At 41.9% G+C, this 21,852-nt stretch overlaps 1 protein-coding gene across 1 annotated transcript in view; it reads left to right on the forward strand.

Moving 5' to 3' along the window:
• The first annotated feature begins 512 nt into the window (after window positions 1–512).
• ZSWIM6 (zinc finger SWIM-type containing 6) overlaps window positions 513–21,852 on the forward strand; it is a 203,006-nt gene continuing 181,666 nt past the window's right edge. Inside the window, 7 exon segments of the mRNA XM_060142990.1 lie at window positions 513–671; window positions 674–751; window positions 753–866; window positions 868–981; window positions 983–1,047; window positions 1,049–1,142; window positions 1,144–1,192. Of these exon segments, the coding sequence (XP_059998973.1) occupies window positions 513–671; window positions 674–751; window positions 753–866; window positions 868–981; window positions 983–1,047; window positions 1,049–1,142; window positions 1,144–1,192 (673 nt within the window).

Genomic DNA, 21,852 nt, shown 5'->3' on the forward strand with positions numbered 1-21,852 from the left:
TGTGCTCACCTCCCATCTCCCCTTCCCTCCCCGCTGCGACCCACGAGGCGCGTCCTCACTTGCTGGACATCAAAGGGAGGCTGGGAATTGGAGGGGGAAGTTGAGTAGGCAGGGGGCGCAGAGACCACCCACCTTAGGCCAGGCCAGGCGGCCCGCCCCCTCCCCCGGGAACCCCGCCTGAGCCCCGCCCCCCGCGTCACAGCAGTCTGACATTCTCATAACCCTTCGGGAACCCAACCCCAGCGCCCCCGCTACCCCCCGTGTCCGCTGAGCGCTCTATTTATGTTTCAGCCCGGCGATTTGCATAGGCCCCGCCCTTGGCCCTAGGTTCCCCTATCGGGGCCCCGCCTCAGCCTCGACGTCACGGTGAAGGCCTCACCTCTTGTGCCCGTACAAGGAGCGGCGGGCCCTAGATGGCAGCGTGGCGTCGCGGCGGCGTGTGCGTGTCGCGCTTCCTTGTGCCGTTTATAGGGTCCTGGCACTTCCGCTGTCGGGTTAGAAGCGGCGCGGTCATGGCGGAGCGCGGACAGCAGCCTCCTCCCGCGAAACGGCTCTGCTGCCGGCCGGGCGGCGGAGGCGGTGGCGGCGGCGGCGGGGCCAGCAGCGGCGGCGGAGGAGCGGGTGGCGGCTACAGCTCTGCCTGTCGGCCGGGCCCGCGGGCGGGCGGCGCGGCGGGGCGGCGGCGGCGGCGTGCGGGGGCGGCGCAGCGCTGGGGCTGCTGCCGCCGGGCAAGACCCAGAGCCCCGAGTCAGCTGCTGGACATCGCGGCGCGCAAGGTGGCTGAGAAGTGGCCGTTCCAGCGCGTGGAGGAGCGCTTTGAGCGCATCCCGGAGCCGGTGCAGCGCCGCATCGTCTACTGGTCCTTCCCCCCGCAGCGAGCGGGAGATCTGCATGTACTCGTCCTTCAACACCGGCGGCGGCGCCGCGGGCGGCCCCGGAGAAGACAGCGGCGGCCCCGGCGGCGCGGGCGGCGGCGCGGGCGGCGCAGGCGGCGGGCGGCTCCTCGTCCTCGCCGGCCGCCACCTCGGCCGCCGCCGCCGCTGCCGCCCGCCGCCGCCGCCGCCGCTGGGGCCGGGGCCCCGTCGGCGGGGGCCGCCGGGTCGGCGGACGGCGGAGACGAGACACGGCTGCCCTTCCGCCGGGGGCATCGCGCTGCTGGAGAGCGGCTGCGTCGACAATGTCCTGCAAGTCGGTGAGTCACGGGGCAGTCGCGGGGGCCGTCTGTCCGTTCGTCAGTCCCTCGGGGGGGCGCCCGCCCCCTCCTCTCCCCTCCCCTCCCGGCAGCCCCTCAGCCCAGCGCGCGCCCGCACCCCGCCCGGTGCCCTCACCGTCCCGGATAGTCCTCCAGAGCGGAGCGCCCATTTCCTCCCCGCCCTCCCCGCCCCCTGTCTCCCCGGACGGGCCAGCGCGAGGGGGAAATGAATCAGCAGGACGTGCCCCTCCGCGGGGTCCGCGGGGTGGGTGTCGGGTGCCCCCGGCCCGCTCGGTTCCCCGCCCTTCTTCCGGGGAGCACGTCCTGGAGGGCTGCTCGCCTGTTTTGGGGGGTGAATGTGGACAAAGGCACGGGCTGACGGGCCGGGCTCCGGCGGAGGGTGTCTGTGGCGGGGCCGTGCGGGGCGGGGGAGGGAGCGCGGGCCGCACAGACAATGCCGGCCGGGGCCGAAACGGCGGCCGGGCCGCGCTCTGCGCTCCTCCTTCTCTCTCCTCTTGTCTGTCGCTCGCTCGTCTTTCTTTCTCCTCTTCCCCCCCCCTCCTCACCCCCCGCCCCTTCCATTTGAGGGAGGGAAATACATTTTAATGCCACTCGGCTGCCTCTTTTCTCCTGGCTTCGACGGGCTGGCGGCCGCGGAGCTCCGGGGGTCGCTGCGGCGTCTGGACTGGCCCGGGCGAGCTCCACCGGCCGCCCCGGGATTTAAATGTCCTTTCCTCCCGCGCCTCTCCGTCTCGGGGCCGCGCGGCGGGCTGGACCCATCTCCTGAGGGACCTCTCCCCGCGAGGACGCCCCCTAATTAAAGGGCGCGAGCCGGGCCGGGAGCGGCTGGTTCTTCCCCGTTCCGGGGGGCAGCGGCGTGCCCGGGGCTCCTGCCGCCGGAGTTCGGTTTGCGCCCGGGGGACCGGGGGTCGTGCTCTGTGCGATCCGTGGGGAGCGGTGACGGGCTTGGCGCTCTCGGCCGGCGGCTGCAGGAGCGTGAGGCGGAGGGGCTCCGCGGCCGCTCCCGCGTCCCTCCCTGCGCGACCGCCTGGCAGCCGGGCACGACCCCGCACTTTGTTCTCATTTTCAGGTTTATTTGTGCCCCTTTCAGTTTTCTGTCACCCTCCGAAAAGGGGAAACCAAACAAAAGAGTCTCTTTATTTCTTTTCGGGGCTTGTAAAGTAGAAGATATTTGACAAAGGCGAGAGTAGGACTTGTGGTTTAAAGCTGCACAGACCCTTCTTTTTCTGACAGACCATGAGAGTTTTCTCAAATACCGAATTCTAAAAGCTTTCCCTGTCCTCCCCCTCCCCCCACCCTCCAGTGTGTTTTTCTGGTCAGATATTTTTTTCAGCTGTAGCGCTGGGGATGTTTTGAGCTGCACGGAAAAGAACAATGCTATAGTGAAACTCCCCTTTCCCCGTATTTTTTCTCCTGATTGCAAAACGACGTATTTTCTAACCCCCCTTCTCATATTGCTGTCTATTTAAACTGTGGTGATGAGCACGGTTCCTAATGAATGGGGAGAGGTTTGGAAGCATCACTGCCTCTGATTTTTTATTTAATCTTCTCTTTCCGTAGTCAGTTCCTTTTATCCTTCTCTTTGGGAGTCGGGTGGGGGGCTGGGTGGGGACCCAAGAGAGACTTAAAGATTTGTTTTAATCCTATCTGGTTACTTTGAATTCTGATGCAATCTGCAAATGTGATTTTCTGCATGGTCATTTATTTGTAAAGGCAGCCCCCAGTGTTGCCTTTTCTAGGTTAGATACCCCTTTCCTTATGTCTAGAGGGGGTTTTAACTTCTGAGGCCATCCATTCTTTAAAAAAAATCTAATAGCCTTTCAAGTTATTATGCCCCCCCCCTTGTTTCCTGCCTGGTTGAAATAGATTGAAGCACATCCATGGTTTCTCAGTATAACTAGTTTGTGAGTTTTTATGGCTTGGCTGGCAATGCTGAGTTTTTTTTTTTCCCCCTTCTGTGCTTGACTCTGCTTGCAAGCAATGAGGAATGACAGGAGAGCACATAGGGAGGGTTTCTTGGCTGATTGCATTTAAGCCAGGAATTCACTGTGAAAATAAAGCCAAGGGACGATAAATAAAAGATGCAATCTTCTCTAGGAGACAGACACACAGCGTGGGCTTTGCCTGCTTTCATTGGTGAAGAGGCCGGGGTGAGTTGTAAAGAAAATAGTAACTTTCTGAATAGTCCCGGGAGGAGAAGGAGGCCACTGAATGGAGCTGGCAGTGGTTGATGTGAAGTAGATGCTTCTTATATAGTTTGAAGAGTTGACCACCCCTTTGGAAACACTTAACATACGTGCTAAACAAGTGCTGTACAAATTGTGGAAAATATTCTTTTTTCCCTTCTGAGTTCTGCCAATTTCCTTAACTTCCAAGTTGTATTACTTGTTGTGCCAGTCAGCTTAGAGATGGAAGGCTGTTCAATGCCTGGCAGCTGGCACTGAGATAGAAAACTTATGACCAAGATTTTTTTTCTTAAAGAAGAACAGAGAGAGTGGCTAGATTAACCATCTAATTTAGCTCTAAGTGGTGGTTTGAATTGGAACTAACATGAAGCTTATTTTATAATTTTGTGATTTGAGGTAGAACCCTTTCGCTTCATAACCTGAAATGGAAAAGAACAGAATACTCTGTTGATAGCATCATAAGCAATTTTCTGCTATTGCAAAATTACAAGTTTGTTTGTACAGGAAGTATTCTTTGACTTTTGTAGAGATGACTAAATTATAGATACAATACAGACAATCTAGTTGTTGGACTTTATTTTACACTTACAATGTTGAAGATTATTTAAGGTTATTTTACACTTACAATGTTGAAGATTATTTAAGGATTGAGGGACACAGAATTGGGATTTCCCGGAAATTAAACATACTTGCTTCGTTATTATTTTCCAACTCCTAGATTTTAAGAAAAAGAAATTTAAAGGAAAAGAAATTAAACCTTTGATGTAGCAGCTGTAAGCAATATTTAATTGGTACAGAGCTGTTCATCAGTTGATTATGGGAAGTTTTGGAGGAAGTGTTGTTGACTTATTATTGTTAACTAATGATATATGGAGTGGGAGCTATTGCTGAAGGTAAGGTGCTTGTATGTAAATATTATTGACAACATTCCAGTAATGATTTAGAAGTCACATAAATTTTCCCAAAAATTTTGCCTGGGAGAGAGCAGGCAAATCCCTAATGGGACCTGAAACTTGAATTGTTAAGGAAGAGACAGATATAAGTTACCTGATTTAAAAAAATCTAAAAGTTTCTGTAGGATTGAAAACATGATGAACCAAGTTAAGCAACTAACTGGGGCAAATATTTGCCACGTTTGACCAAAGGCTGGCAGGTAATTCTAAAAATCGGGGAAAAAAAAGACATGAATAACCTGGTAGAAAAATGGACAACACATTTCAGAAAGAAATGCAAATTATTAATAAATGTATTTATCTTCAGTAAGAGAGACACAAAAATGACATGCCATTTTCATCCACCACATTGGCACACAGGTAGACATTACCCAGAATTGATTGAGGAGGTGGGAGAGTGGGATGCTGCCTCCCCTGATGTTTGGCACAATCTTTTTGTGTCATTTCTAGGAATTTATTCCATAGATATATTGATATTAGTGCACAGTGATGTTCATTACGGTGAGTGATGCTTATTGCAGTATGGTTTGCAATACTGAAAATCTGGAATCAAGCTAAATTTCTATCAGAAGGGAAGTGGCTAAGTAGTACTCAATGGAATACTATGCAACCATGAAAAAACAAAGTATATTTTTATATACTGACAAGAAGAGGTGACCAGCATATTTCATGTAAAAACAAGTCAATTCTATACTACAAAGCTACAGTAATCAAGACAGTGTGGTACTGGCACAAAAACAGAAAGATAGATCAATGGGACAGGATAGAAAGCCCAGAGATAAACCCACGCACATATGGTCACCTTATCTTTGATAAAGGAGGCTAGAATATACAGTGGAGAAAAGACAGCCTCTTCAATAAGTGGTGCTGGGAAACCTGGACACAGGTACATGTAAAAGTATGAAAATAGAGCACTCTCTAACACCATACACAAAAATAAACTCAAAATGGATTAAAGACCTAAATATAAGGCCAGACACTATCAAACTCTTAGAGGAAAACGTAGGCAGAACGCTGTATGACATAAATCACAGCAAGATCCTTTTTGACCCACCTCCTAGAGAAATGGAAATAAAAACAAAAATAAATGGGACCTAATGAAACTTAAAAGCTTTTGCACAGCAAAGGAAACCATAAAGAAGACCAAAGGACAACCCTCAGAATGGGAGAAAATATTTGCAAATGAAGCAACTGACAGAGGATTAATCTCCAAAATTTACAAGCAGCTCATGCAGCTCAATATCAAAAAAACAAACAACCCAATCCAAAAATGGGCGGAAGACCTAAATAGACAATTCTCCAAAAAAGATATACAGATTGCCAACAAACACATGAAAGGATCCTCAACATCACTAATCATTAGAGAAATATAAAGCAAAACTACAATGAGGTATCACCTCACACAGTTCAGAAGGGCCATCATCAGAAAATCTACATATAATAAATGCTGGAGAGGGTGTGGAGAAAAGGGAACCCCCTTGCACTGTTGGTGGGAATGTAAATTGATACAGCCACTATGGAGTATAGTATGGACGTTCCTTCAAAAACTAAAAATAGAACTACCATATGACCCAGCAATCCCACTACTGGGCATATACCCTGAGAAAACCATAATTCAGAAAGAGTCATGTACCACAGTGTTCATTGCAGCTCTATTTACAATAGCCAGGACATGGAAGCAACCTAAGTGTCCATCGACAGATGAATGGATAAAGAAGATGTGGCACATGTATCCAATGGAATATTAGTCATAAAAAGAAACGAAATTGAGTTATTTGTAGTGAGGTGGATGGATCTAGAGTCTGTCATACAGAGTGAAGTAAGTCAGAAAGAGAAAAACAAATACCGTATGCTAACACATATATATGGAATCTAAAAAAAAAAAAGGTTTTGAAGAACCTAGGGGCAGGACAGGAATAAAGACGCAGATGTAGAGAATGGACTTGAGTACATGGGGAGGGGGCAGGGTAAGCTGGGACAAAGTGAGAGTGTGACATGGACTTATGTATACTACCAAATGTAAAATAGATAGCTAGAGGGAAGCAGCCGCATAGCTCAGGGAGATCAGCTCAGTGCTTTGTGTCCACCTAGAGGGGTGGGATAGAGAGGATGGGAGGGAGACACAAGAGGGAGGAAATATGGGGATATATGTATATGTATAGCTGATTCACGTTGTTATAAAGCAGAAACTAATACACCATTGTAGAGCAATTATACTCCAATAAAGATGTTAAAAAATAAAATACAAAAAAAGAAAATTTTAAGCGAAAAAAAATAAAGACAACTCAACAGTTCATGTAGTATGCTGCAATTTCTGTTTAAAACAAAAAAGATGGACTTGCATATAGGTGTATAAGAATGTGGAAAATGTACACAAGCAACCAGTGGATAGTGAGTATCTTTGGAGGAGGGCAGTCAAATGAATGGGCAAGGTTTTGGGGGGAATTTTAATTTTCATTGTTATTATGGTTGGATTTTTCTTAAAACTAGCAGCATATACTTTTGTAATAAGAAATCTGAGGATCGTTATCCTTGTGTTTTTAATTAACACATTTTGTTTTGTTTTGGGGTGTGTGTGTGTGTGTGTGTGTCCCCTTTCTGAAGAACTGGTGTACACTCAATTTTTTTTTTTTGAAACACCATTTCCTTATTTGTGACTAAACAATCATTTAAAAGCAAGAAATGTCTAAACAAAACTAGAAACTAGTCTTTTGTATAAGGAAGGAGCTAGGTTTTTTTGTTTTTTTTCTGGTTACTTTTGGGAGAGAAATTCTGTTCATACTTTGTTAAACATTCTCATGGTCTTTTCAGATTTGTTACTTAAAATTTTATGATTTAGGGGGTAGCAAAGCAGTAAAAGGGGATCATTATTAGATTTAAGATGGTTAAAATTTTAATCAGCTAACTTAAGGCTAATTTGTTGGCCTGTGAGTATTTTGACTTTCTTTACAGTCCAGAGATTATTAAATAAAGATGTGATTCTAAATGCACTTTGAGAGTTAGGTGTTTTGTTTATTGATGATAATATAGTTAATTGAATGTAATTTTGAGATTAAGGTAATGATATAGAACAAATTTGAATGAGAGCCCTATGCTCGTTTTGTCTTTTGGTTAATGAAAAATTACACAAAAGGAAAAAAAATTGAAACTAGTTGCATGTGTTTTTTTTATTGTGGTTCTATCTGAGTTGAGATGTTTGATTTGCTTACAATTGATTCTTGAAAGTATTGAGCATCTCAGATGTGCTCAGCATTGTTCTGAGGGAGTTTCAATTTTAGGTGAAGCAATCTTGAAATTTTTTATGATACTTGGTTCTCCAGCGGTTAGTATTGGTCCAATGAAGAAATCTAAAGTGTTTGGGAGACAGAATACTTTTCGTAGCCAAAATATTTCAACAATACTGGAAGGTGGAATTGCAGATTTGAATTAAGCAAATATTTCTACTCTTGCTTCAGTCTTTAATTTCCTGCCCTACACACTTGTATTCTGAGTACACCCTGGAATTGAGGAGGAAAAGGCCACCCACATTATTTTAACTGTGCATTGAGTTTCATCCTTTTTGCAGATGAGAGACTCGGATACCTTTCCTTCTTAAAACATCAGGATTCCGTGGAACGTGTTGTCTAAAGAACAATTATTGCAATTAATTGAACAATTAAAGTCAGTGTTGTCTTAAGTATGTCCTGGCCAACTGTTAAGATGTTTATCTGTTTATCCTTGGCTTCTTTTCTTTTCACAATGGGTAATCAGTTACTGTCAGTTCCAACTCTAAATGTTTGGTCTGCAAAGATGCAGGGCAGCATGTCTTTTTTACTCAGAATCATATTAAGAGTTTACTTAAGAATGTGTGATTTTAGCTAGTAATATGTTCAGTGAACAGGATGGCAATGAAGGAATGACTGATACTTTCGTTTAAGAAAGCTGTCCCTTTTAAAAATTATACGAACGGGTCTGTACTAATTCCAAATGCTTACGTGCTTTATATTTTTGTGTTGGAAAATCGGTTTTCTTCAGTGATGCAAAATGAATTTGGTACCTTTATTTTAAGAAGCTTATGTATACATATGATAAGACACACCAGTGTTAGAAATTTTTATAGGGGCCATCATTTAACTTGAACTGCTGTTGACCTTCACCTGTTATATTTAAGAGGACAAATATCCTACAAGAGAAAGCAGATTATAGGTAAGTATAAACATCTTAGAAACAAAGCAGATTATAGGCAACAATTTTTTAAATGGTAATAAACTACATGGAGCCCACAAAACCATTTTCAGTTACCTTTCAGATTACTATTATATAGTTTGAAAAATCATGCTTTCTCGCAATAAAAATGTAATCTAATTTTATTGGTTTATTAATTTTTTGATGTATGTAAATATTACTGTATTTATTACTGTAAATTAGAAAACATGAGCTATTTCCTCCTTATAGTGAATGGAAAGACTCATCTCTTTCTGAGAAATCAGTACCAAGTGGTAATTTGGAGAAATATGTTACATAGTCTTGTCCCATGGAAAGAGACTTGTTTCCCAATCCTAGCCAGAGTCTCAAAAATAAAGTGTGTTAGATTTGTTTGAAAAATCTGAGTGTCCTTCCACTTTTTGCTTTCAGCGCCATGTGTTCTGCTAAGAATTTCCTTTGTACATGGTTTTCAATTCTTTAAAAATAGGATGCTTCCTTTATTTCTTTGATCTAGAAAAGATAGCCAAAGCAAGCTTTGGAGAGAACGCAGTGCAAAATCTGCTTTTCATTTTGAACTTAAAGATTGACCTTCAGCTGATAGTAAGTGAAGTCTGTTGGAAAAGGGTATGCTAAGTGTTTTATATTTGTGGAATTTTTTAGTGATAATTAGTTTTTTGTCAGCATATGTTACATATATTTATTTATGTATTTATTTGTAACAAATTTGATGTTCCCAAGTGAGAGAAAAGGAGACAGATGAACCTAGGTATCATTTGAGTATCACTACCCCAAGCGTATTTCAGTGACCTCTGTGTACAGGTGCACTCTTCTGTTTCTTCTTAAATATGCGAACGGATGAGATTCTGTTTTTACACAATACTCTTGCATGATAGTTATTATCTACCTGTAGAGCTCTGAATATTTGTACAGCTAGATTCCAGCTTCTCCCATTTTGCTCATGAGAAAACTGAGGCCCAGACATGTTGAGTAATTTGTCCAGAGAGGCATAGTAAATTGCAAAGTTAAACGTGGAATCTCTGTTTTTCCACTACTCAGGCTGCCTCCTAATTTGCTGGGAATGTTTGGTAAACTTCAGAAAATCTCAGAAATCAGAACAAGCATATAGTGAATGTAAATTGACTGTGCTGTTGGAGAGATTATTTGGCTAACATTTCATTGAATGTTATAAAAGTATTTCTAGATAACATTTTAGTTTCAGGCCAGATTCTAATGACTTCAGTTAAGCAGTGATTCTGGCATGCTTAGTACATGCTAGTATAAAACATTCGTAGACATTTGGAAACTGTAGAGACGTTCTCTGATGAGATTAAAGTTCAGGAAAAGTTAGTTATGATTACTAGCTGTATGAAACTCTGTTACAGTTGGTGTGAGTACACATGACTGTACGCATACCTCCTTGTAATACAGAATTTACTAAAAGTTGAAAATACTACATACACAGGACGATAGAAGTCAATACCCAGGAAGAAATTTGTCTATTCTGAATGTAGTATGTATATGAAAACTTATTCAGTAGTGTCTGTGTTTGACCTGTTTTTGTACATTTTTCAGTGTTTGCCAGTGTCACCCCACCCTCATCGCTAGTAACTAGTACTATATACATAACCCTTAGGTACACTTCTTTCACGTAATTGATGTGGCCTCAAAGCTTTATTAACATCTCTTCATAAAGACCTTGTATTATTTCGGGGTTTTCTTTATTGTACTGAGCATGATTTACAGTGAGCCTCTTAATACTGCTGTATCAGCATTTCCAGTCAACACTTTCAGAGCACTTAACCATGTGCCAGATACTGCTCCAAGTACTTTATATTTCTTAACGGCCCTATGAGTTAGGTACTTTTATTATTTTCATTTCACAGATGAGATAACTGAAGCATAGGGAAAAAGCGCAAGTAACTTTTGCCCAAGGTCACACAGCGTGGTAAATTATGGAGCTAGACACAGCCTCTCTGGGCTGGTACTCTTACCCCCTAAATAATATTACTTGTGATGTGTCATCGTTAACTATTCTAGAAAGTTCATCTTCATGTTTATAGTCTCTTAGTACTTTTTAGGGTAATTTTTCACAGCCAGAATTTTAAATTGTGATCAGAGCTATGATTTTTAACATGTATTTTAAAAATTTGATTTGAAAAACTGCACTTTAAAAATACCTTTTGTGGGACCTACTGTATAGCACAGGGAACTCTGCTCAATGTTATGTAGCAGCCTGGATGGAAGGGGAGTCTGGGGGATAATGAATATATGTATATGTATGGCTGAGTCGCTTTGCTGTGCACCTGAAACTATCACAACATTGTCAATCGGTTATACTCCAATATAAAACAAAAAGTTAAAAAAAGTGCCTTTTTGTGAACGAACTTCAGCTTTGGAAGATGGTTGTGTGGGGTGATTTTGATCATCATTCATCAGACATTTTTAACTTTTGAAGGAGGAGTAACTTGCATGTTAGATCTAATTGCAATATATATGTCGCATATATACATTTATCTTGTACAACTTTTTGAATGTTATGATTGAAAATTATACTATTTCTTGTGCTGAGAAAAAGATTTAATTTTCTTTGAAAGAGATAGGTAATTGGAAGGATGTTAATTGGAAGGATGCAGTAGAACCTGTCAGTACATCTAAACTCTTACCAACTGAAAAAGCTGATCAGATAAATTGGAAGCTCATTTAGTGAATTCATGCGCTTAAAGTTCAGGTGACTCACTGCCTGGTCCTACGTTATTTAACAGTCTGTTTACTTAAAGCATTTTTCATTGTTAATTGGTGTCAGATCTCTAAGGTTAGAAGGTATTATGGAAAATAATGTAAGAAGATAGTACATAGAATGAGTCCACAGAAGCAAGATTTAAATTCTCTTAATTACGTTAGTACAATTTAGAATGCTACATGTGCCATGTTGTAGCTGTTAAATATTTGCTGACAGTGATCAGTATTTTTATAAATGAAGTATAGGTATTTTATCATTTCACTGTGAAGGGCAGAGCCTGGAGCCTCTTCTGGTGTTACTGTTGGTCTTTTGGTAAAGGCTGGCAGAAGTTAAAGGTAGCACTGTAGTATTTGGTTACGTTGAACCTTTGTTCCTGCTACTGCTTTATATTAACTCATTTCTACAAAGAAGATGGTCATGATTTTAATAAATATTTGTCGTAAAATAAACTGCTAAAACACAAATACCAGAAGTTTGTAATCAGATGTATGTGAGAGAGGACTTTTTTAAAAAATAAGTTTACCTTATTTCTTTAGGACTTTGTTTTTTAATTTAATTTAATTTTTTAATTTTTAATTTTTTTTTGTCCATGTGGTGGGATTGAACCTGAGCCTTCAGCAGTGGAAACACTGAGTCCCAACCACTGGACCTCCAGGGAAGTCCCGGACTTTTTTTTTTTTTTTGCGGTACGCGGGCCTTTCACTGTTGTGGCCTCTCCCGTTGTGGAGCACAGGCTCCTGACGCGCAGGCTCAGTGGCCATGGCTCACGGGCCTAGCTGCCCCGCGGCATATGGGATCTTCCCGGACCGGGGCACGAACCCGTGTCCCCTGCATCGGCAGGCGGACTCTCAACCACTGCGCCACCAGGGAAGCCCCGGACTTTTTTTTTTTTTAAAGCATTCTTCAAGTTTCCTTAGCACTTAGGATTTTGAACTCCTGACACCATAGTCTAGTTCTCTTTTGCTTCTCTCCTACAATTATCACCTGTGTAATTTTTGTCTTATATTTTCTCTAGACCATGGTAAAGCTGAGGACTGAAATGGCCAATGGCTGCTTTGTGATGATGGCAGAATCAAGTGAGACTTGAGGGTAGGAGTGAAGGGAGCCTCTGAACCTAACCTGCCTCAGAGCTCAAGTATCTTTCTTCTTTTCCCTCCTTCTCTAATGCCCATGCTTTTTCCCTTCCTTTCTTGGGCACGGGGGAATGGAGTGGGGGAGTGAGGAATAGTAGAGAGTGGTAGGGAAAAAGGCAAGAAATCGGAAGAGGTAAGAAATACCAACCAAGAGAGTGTGTTCCATTCCTTTCTTTCCCAGCCACTGTCCCCTTCCCTTCAACCTCCCTCGATTTAGGGAAATAAAGCTGAGGTCACAAGGACCTATGTGTTCCAGCTGCTGCTTGGCTGCTATTTTTAGCCTGGCCCTCCATCAGGCTGGCACTAGGCCATGATGGCATAGGGCCAGCACGTTGTGGGACTGCTTGGCAAATGTCAAAAACTTAACTTTTCAGTTATTAAACTGAACTAATTTTTGTATATATTCTGTGTTATGATATTCTACTTACCTCTACTTTTTCGAAGTGGGATGTGCATTTTTTAAGAAAGGATTGATTTTTGATAGTAGTCATCATACTGTGATAACTATTTTAGATAGGAGAAAGATTTAAGAATTGCCTTATCAGGTCAGACATATATCCTGCTCAATAATTTTGGTTTTGTGGTGGCACCAAGAGGTGTGAGTGAGATTTGCCTGATTAATTTAAAATGCCTTGGCCATCTTTAAAATTGCCATTCCTGTTGAAGTTGTGGAGTCTGAATTGGTTTATATAATTATAGGTGTCATTAGACATTAAAAAAAAACACATGTACTTTTTTTTTCTACAGTTGTCAGTGTTCTCTTTGCTAACACAGTTGTGTGTGTTTAGGTTTGGTTAATGCTGTAAGAACATGTTTAGCAAATAAAAAGCTTACTATTCATTCTAGTAGGGCGTATAGGTGGGTTTTGGTTGGAGTAGCAGTATCTGGGTCTAGATTCTGTATACCCTAGAGCCAGTATTATGTGGTGTGTATTTGCAAACTGAGTTTTAAACTTTTGGATGCACATGTGAATTTAAGAATTTACTTGATTATCAGTTGTACTCAAAATGAAAAATATGTTGTATTTGTTCTTGTATAATTTTGGAAAGAAGTGAAAAGAATGTCACAGTGTGAATCTGTAGTATGTTTGGAAGGGACTTTGGTAAGAAGAACAGTATTTATATTCTTTCCATAGTGGTACATAAAAAAGCTGAGGGTATGTTAGGGATGATTTTCAGTGTACCATGGACCACACTGAATGTGAATAGAAACAGGGATGATGATTATTATTCACTTACTCAGTGAATTGTGGTATAATGTACTTAGATCTGTTGGATGTCAGGATAACATTTAGCTAGTGCATTGATGTGATGCCCTTCTTAAGGTAACAAAATAATTGGCCAAAATAACTAGGAATAGAATCAAATTGATTTTTTTTCACTTTGTCTTTAAGGTAGTAATTGGACAAATTTTGCTGCCTTCACTTTTTGAAATAAAGCTTAAGGTGAGGGATTTACTGAAAGGTGACTTGCTGGTCTAATGGCTTAGAGAAGGCAGATGTTTCAGAGTTAATTTAAATTTTTACATCTTAAAATGAGATGCTTCCATTGTGGATAAGAGCAAGTTGGGCAGCTTACTCTTGCTGATCCAAGAATATTTTGTTTCTTAGAGTGAAAACAAAAATTTCATTAGGGAATATAATCAGAATGTCTTGGGGATAGAGTACTGAGTACATTGAACTATATCACAGTGTATTAATTATACCATGTGGTGTCTTTCTGCAGTTAGAGGTTATGGTAGGTGTATTTTCCAAAAGTGGCTTGGAGATAGATGCACTGATATATCTATGTATGTTTCTATAGATAGGGGTGTGTGTGTGTGTGTGTGTGTGTGTGTGTATGCGCACATATATATATATTTATAATATGATGCTTAGAACATTATAATCTACTGGATGGTAGTAGGTAAGTGACTATCTTATGGATCCGTAATGTAATTTAGATTTCATTTAGGTTAGTCATGTAAATGATGTCAGCTCCAGTTTAACTAATAAGCTTGATTAAAACCAAAGCCCAGATGGTAGTTTGACTAGTGCTGTTATAAGCAAAGTGCTCAAATGATGTTCCTTATTGGAACTTGTCAGAGCAGTTTCTTTGCAGTTTTTGTGGATCTCTCTTAGCAACTTATTAAAAAGGCATTTTGTCTAAGCTGTTTCATTAAATAGCAAGGAATTCCAGAGTATTGGATAGTATTGCATTTTTGCTTTCAATAAGAACTATTGCAATGGAGAAAATTTTTTTTGAAACTCTTTATTCATTTTAACAATTTGTGAAAAATGCTTTTATTTTAAAATGGACAGATTTTTAAAAAAATTCTGTTTCAGGGCTTCCCTGGTGGCGCAGTGGTTGAAAGTCTGCCTGCCGATGCAGGGGACGTGGGTTTGTGCCCCGGTCTGGGAAGATCCCACCTGCCGCGGAGTGGCTGGGCCTGTGAGCCATGGCCGCTGAGCCTGCACGTCCGGAGCCTGTGCTCCGCAACGGGAGAGGCCACAATAGTGAGAGGCCCGCGTACCGCAAAAAAAAAAAAAAAAAAAAAAAATTCTGTTTCAACAGTAATTTTAAGTTTCATCCATAATTTTTCATGCTCATTTATTTTCCAGAATTCGTTTTCATAGTTTATAATTTTAGATGTGTTAGAAAAAAAATTGGTGATGTAAGAGCCAGTGACTGAGTTTATTCAAAATTCAGTGTATGTATTAGGTCTGAATTTGCATTAGCTCATAGCTTAGCAGTGGTATTGTCTCTTGATTTTGATAAATCACGAGACTTCAGAGTTCCTGTGCTCTTGTATGAAGTTTATTTTTTGACACATAAGGATATGGTTTGTATTTTTTAAACCTTGTAACTGTGTGTATGTGTTGTGTGTGAACGCCTGTTTGTGCGCCTGCGTGCATATGCGTGCATGTTGGGGTCTTGGGAAGGAATGGTGGTAAAGATGGGCTAAGTGGTGGTGGGTTAAGGCCAGAAAAGCACAAAAAATTCAAGTAGCCATGTTCAGATACAGAGGGTCCCTTTCCTCCTCCCTCTTCCGGAATTTATATTTCACTGGGCTGCTTATTTAATGTTACGAAAACTGTATTTTTTACTTACTCTCCCCCCCCCCCATTCTTCCTGTTAAAGAGTAACAATTCAGGGCTTCCCTGGTGGCGCAGTGGTTGAGAGTCCGCCTGCCGATGCAAGGGACTCGGGTTCGTGCCCCGGTCTGGAAAGATCCCACATGCCGCGGAGCGGCTGGGCCCGTGAGCCATGGCTGCTGAGCCTGCGCGTCCGGAGCCTGTGCTCTGCAACGGGAGAGGCCACAACAGTGAGAGGCCTGCGTACAGCAAAAAAAAAAAAAGATAGTAACAATTCAGAATGTAATGTATGCAGTGTATAATGGCCAACTTATGGTGGTTTTATGGATGGATTGGCTATTGCATCTCTAAAAGGCTAGTTTTTAAAATTTACTCCTTGAGTTGCAGTTCCCCTCTTTGATCCTTTACAGTTGTGGAGCAACTAGTTTTCTCTTTACTTTTGATTTGCCTTTTTAAGTTTTAGAATTGAGCTTTGAACCTGGCTCTTTCAAGAAGCCTAATTTATTATTTAATGTAGAAAATTCTGTGTCTTGACTCTTTCAATAAGCCTTACCCAGGAAATCTAGAACCGTCATACCGTTTTTAAAAAAGATATAATAGTAAATCAAGTTCATAAGTATACTCTGGTTTTTTCTCAGTGAAGGTGGGTAGACCTTCTGACATTCTGCAAGGGGTTGTTGTAAAGACTGACACTGGCCTGTCTGATTCATGGCCCTTTCCAAACTTGAGAACACAGCTGTGGAACTCATCTTTAATGTGAAAATTGGAGAAAATGAGGGATTGTTTCTTATGAGAAATTGCAGTGTGTAGGATTGTAGATTTCTAAGCATCTTTTATAGAGGGGAGCAATAGTTAGGCTATCAAACAACTCAGAATATGAAGTGCTAACAAATAAATGTAAAAATATTCTGCTATATACTGTTCTTTTAAATAACATTTTATTTATTTACTTTTTAATATTTATTTATTTGGCTGTACTGGGTCTTAGTTGTGGCACGCGGGATCTTCATTGCAGCATGCGGGGCTTTTAGTTGCAGCATGCGGGATCTAGTTCCCTGACCAGGGATCGAACCTGGCCCCCCTGCATTGGGAGCACAGAGTCTTAACCACTGGACCTCCAGGGAAGTCCCTGCCGTATACTGTTATAGGGTCATTTTGAGTTTGCTATTGTTTAGTAGATATTTCTAGTCTTGTTTTTTAGAGTGAGAATCACAGAGTATTTAAATAAAAAGTCCCTTTTTGGAGTTGAAATATAAATCTGCTAGAGTGAAAAAAAATACTGGTAAATTTTAAATCCAGGACAGCCAACTATTAATAGTGTCAGTGAAGTGTGTGTATAGTAGACATTGAAATGTCCCTTGAATGAATGGTAGGCTTAGATTATATGTCAGTATTTATGTGTACCTGTATGAAATTCTCTTAGTTAAAAAAAATAGCTCCAAGTTCCAATTTCTGTTTGATTTTCTAAATCTGAGTTGTCTCTTAGGAGGTATTTTGAATAGGAATATGACCACAAGATAGGAAGGTTGGTTTTTGAGACTTTATTTTATTACCAGCAGTACATTTATACAAATACCATGTAAGGTTTCTTTCTTCTTTTTCTTATTTGAGGGAACTTTTTCCTTCGAGCTTGTTAACAGCATCAGCATCAGCCAAAAAACTATTCTGAAAAAGCAGTTTATTTATTAGATGGTTCAGGCGTCTACACAGAAAATAATTCGGGCATTCCTGTGTAGAACAGTACTTTTGGGTTACCAAAGCAAATAACTTTGAATTTTAAATACCTTCGAGTGATTAAGAGATTGCTTTTTCCTTTTATTTGATACTTCAATTTTTGTTTTTTTAAACAAGGTCATTGGAGCACTTTTTTAAAATAATTAATTAATTAATTAATTTTTGGCTGTGTTGGGTCTTTGTTTCTGTGCGAGGGCTTTCTCTAGTTGCGGAGAGCGGGGGCCACTCTTCATCGCGGTGCGCGGGCCTCTCACTGTCGCGGCCTCTGTTGTTGCGGAGCACAGGCTCCGGACGTGCAGGCTCAGCGGCCATGGCTCACGGGCCCAGCCGCTCCGCGGCATGTGGGATCTTCCCAGACCGGGGCACGAACCCATGTCCCCTGCATCGGCAGGCGGACTCTCAACCACTGCGCCACCAGGGAAACCCCTCAAGTTAAATTTTAAGAACTTAATACGAACTGAAATTTTGGTTGTGTATTTTTTTCAATTCTATTTTTGGGTGATCTCATATATCATTGCCCTTGAAAGCTGTGCTGATGTGACCTGGATGACCTGCTCCACACTCTTTTCTAACTATCCAGTGAAAGGCCTGTTAATGGCCTTTGTATACTTCTAATATGTACCACAGAGCTTTTCATTTTCTTGTATGTGCTCTTCTCATGTGTGTACACGTGTTAAGAGTGGACTTCATGTATTTGTTAAGAGTGTTATAATCAGCTTGTGAACTTTGGACAGGCAAGGATCAGCTCTTATGATATGTATTGCAGGCAGGATGATGTTGCCTGTGCTCTCCCTGTGCAGAACCTTCAGTGGCTTCCCTTTGTTCAGAGGACAGAAGTCATTCATGGGTGTGCAAGGCCTAGCGTGGTCCAGCCTGGTCCCTCAGGTGCCTTTTGCACACTGTTCTCCCTTGCCCTTCACTGCCTTTGCCCATGTTCTTTTTTTCTGCTTGGAATGCTCTTCTTTGCCTGATTCATGCCTTAATTGTCAGCTTGGCTTAGAGAAAGCTCCTAGCAAAGAGTTCTCTCCTTTGTAACCCTAATCATAGTTTCCTATGTGAATTTTTTGTCTCCCCCATTAGACTGTATGTGTGTATGTCTATATGTATATATTTTCATATTCACAGTCCCAATAAAGCCCTTTGCACATGGTTGACTCTCAAAAAAAGTTTGTTGAATAAATGGATGAAGGCAGTGGTGTTTTACTTGGGAAATATTTTTCTGACTCCGGGAAGAGGCAGTGCTTTTACTCAGTGGCTCGATCTACTAGCTGTCTCACACCTGTCCCACAAAGAATATGTCAGTTTGAAAAACGTAGTCTAGTTTTACGTTTGTGGCCTCTCTTGGCCACTCCCAGACTACCCAAAGGTACTTTTTCATTTGTTTCTGCTGTTAGAGGGACTTCCTTAGAAGAGTTTGAGAAGCTCCCTAATCAAGGTCAATTGTATTGGTATGGGGGTTTATATAACATGGATTGAGAAATTCAGTTTGTCATACATAAGTTACCTGGAAAAAAACAAACAGCCGAAGGTTTTGAGAGGATGGTAGGGTGTGTCGTTAGAGCAGGAGACTCACCCATGTTTGTAGGTCAGTTCTCTTCTTCAGTCTTTTTCTCAGTTCTTTTGCATGAGAAGCTGTGTTCCATCTTGGTGGGCAGGGCACTGGCCTTGAACGGAGCTCACATGCAGGGTCATTGTGGGCCACATAGCAGGTCTGCATGCAGCATCTTTTTCTATTCGTTATTCTGTGCGTTCTTGCCCGTGCTTGAGCTATTTCTCTTTCAATTTTTTTTGTCCTGCTATCTTTGATCCGGCATGTTAATCGAACTCAAAAGGAGCAGGCTAGAATGATGCATGTAAGAAATATCAAACAAGTATCTGCCACTTGAAGTTATTTCTGTCCCATTAAAGTGATCTTAGACAAACTTGAACTTTTTTCAGTATGTTGTTTGGGGTGGGGTTGGGGGTCAACTCTTATTTGAAACTTGTGTTCATTTGCTGTTTTATGTAGTTGCAGCTCATAATGTCGTACACTTTTAGATCAGCAGTTCCGTGCTTTACAAGCATGATCTCCAGCCCTCATAACAACTTTGGGAAGAAGGTATTCTCTTTGTTCTGTGGCTGAGGAAACTGAGACATGAGGTGGCTAAGTCACTTGTGCAGGAGCACCCAGTGGGTCTTTGCTAGATGTCTTCTCAAGTGGGATTTTTTTCACTGACCCACCTTCTTTCTAAGCATTGCTAAGGGCAGCTTCTCTGCCTGTCTGTGCATGAAGGAAACCATCCAGAGACCTCCTTGGTCTGTAACACCACTCAAAATCAGCTCCGACCTTTGAAAAATGTTCCATGATTTCTGGAATGTGCTATGTTTTATTTTTTTCTCCTTGAGAGTAGAAATGGTCTGATCCATAGCATCTTCTTGCTTCTTGGAGCTGATACTATACTAAGTTAAGTATGAATTTTTTCTTTGCCGAGCTTTAAAAAAAAGAGTTTCAGTCACAGTATTTGATGACATTAATAGTTTGGCTTGAAACAGTAACATTTTCTCTTTCATCAGTTCCTTGATTTTAGTGGGAGACTTGGGGGCCATGGATATAGGAGATACTTCAAAGAGAAGTTTAGTATAACAGAAGCTGTGTGAGGCTGCTGAGGTGCACACAGCAGTGTTACTAGAAGGCAGTTTCAAGTGCTGGTGGGTTGTGTTAGCAGCCCTGTTGATGGAGAGATTTAGCAGTTTGCTGAAGTACGGGGACATTCTCTTCTTATTACTAAATTATAGCCTGAAGACCTGTGTAACTCTTAGAGCAAGCCTTAAAATTTTCTTTCCTTCTTTTGTTTTTAGGAAACTCCTCTGTTTGCAGGTGAGGAAAGATTAGATATGTCTTTCCAGGCAACATCCACGATCTTTCCCTTCTCCTATTCCCTCCTGTGTGTAACCATGAGACTATATAAAGGAATATTTCTGGAGGCTATTTAATCCACTAGCCTGAGATGCCAAGACCTGTATTTTTTTTTTTTTTTTTTTTTTTGTGGTATATGGGCTTCTCACTGCTGTGGCCTCTCCCGCTGCGGAGCACAGGCTCTGGACGCGCAGGCCCAGCGGCCATAGCTCACGGGCCCAGCCGCTCCGCGGCATGTGGGATCTTCCCGGACCGGGGCACGAACCCGTGTCCCCTGCATCAGCAGGCAGACTCTCAACCACTGCGCCACCAGGGAAGCCCAAGACCTGTATTTTTTGAGTTGAGAGTAGGTAGTGTAAGGGTGTGCAACCTGACCGACTAATACATGATAGGAAATAAAGTCGGGACACTATCCTTCCCTGTAAGACACGGATTATTAGATTTGCCTTCTTCTGACCTCATTCCTGCTGCCCCCATACCCTCTGCTTGACTTAGTGAACTGCCTGTGGGTTCAACTTTCATTCTATAGCTGGGTGTATCTGCAGCAATTATAGCTTACTATGTAGACTGGTCACAAGTTAAAAGTTTAGTAAATCTTATGTAACTTGTCATAGTTTTAGCACTTTAACTTATTTGGGGTATATGTTTTGATTATCTGATTTACAAAAGTACCATATAAAAGTCCACCTATGCTGTATAATTGCTGAAATACTGAGTAGCTCTGCTTAATTATGACCAAGTTATAGGATGAGTACTCTCTAGAGTGAATGGTTCAAAATGAAATAACTATATGCCTGAAGTGTGATGTGACACCAGATGTTTTTAAGCCTCAAAGGTATGTAATTATCTCACTACTCTTGCACATACACACAAGTATATTTATGCTTATGGCAAGAGTTTTATATGCAAAAGAAACCACTTTCTGATAAGTGAAGGAACAGTCCATTATTTTATTATTTTTTTTTAACAGTCCATTATTTTTGAGGGGCTCAGAGATTGTTTGATATTAGAGGCACCATTTCAATCTCCCTGTATTTCTTTAGGGTATAATTTAAATTCATACATCACTGGATTCTAGAGTAAACTGGTATCAAACTGTAAATTTCAAATATTAAGGATAATTTAGGAAGTTTCTCAAAGTACCATGTTTATGATTTATAGTCTGCCTCTGTACCCAGAGACTTGTTATATATCCCATTCTTAGAGTCTTATTTTGATCATCAGTTGTAATAATTAAAGGTAATAAATGTTGTACTGTGGCTTCCTACTGAAAATAACTTTTGTAGTCTACTTAAATTTTTAATTTTGTATGCAGGTTATCTGTCTGGTCTCTTTCTATAGATCATGAAGAATTAAGGGTAGTACCTCAAGCTGATTTGTCCTTTCTATTTTTCTTTTTTTAAATAAACTTATTTATTTTTGGCTGCGTTGGGTCTTTATTGCTGTGTGCGGGCTTTCTCTAGTTGCTGCGAGTGGGGGCTACTCTTCGTTGCGGCACGCGGGCTTCTCATTGTGGTGGCTTCTCTTGTTGCGGAGCATGGGCTCTAGGCCACGGGCTTCAGTTGTTGTGGCTCGCGGGCTCTAGAGCACAGGCTCAGTAGTTATGGTGCATGGGCTTAGTTGCTCCGCAGCATGTGGGATCTTCCCGGACCAGGGCTCGAACCTGTGTCCCTTGCATTGGCAGGCGGATTCTTAACCACTGCACCACCAGGGAAGTCCTGTCCTTTCTATTTTTAATT

The sequence above is a fragment of the Lagenorhynchus albirostris genome, chromosome 3 (assembly GCF_949774975.1).
Source record: "Lagenorhynchus albirostris chromosome 3, mLagAlb1.1, whole genome shotgun sequence".
NCBI lineage: Eukaryota > Metazoa > Chordata > Mammalia > Artiodactyla > Delphinidae > Lagenorhynchus > Lagenorhynchus albirostris.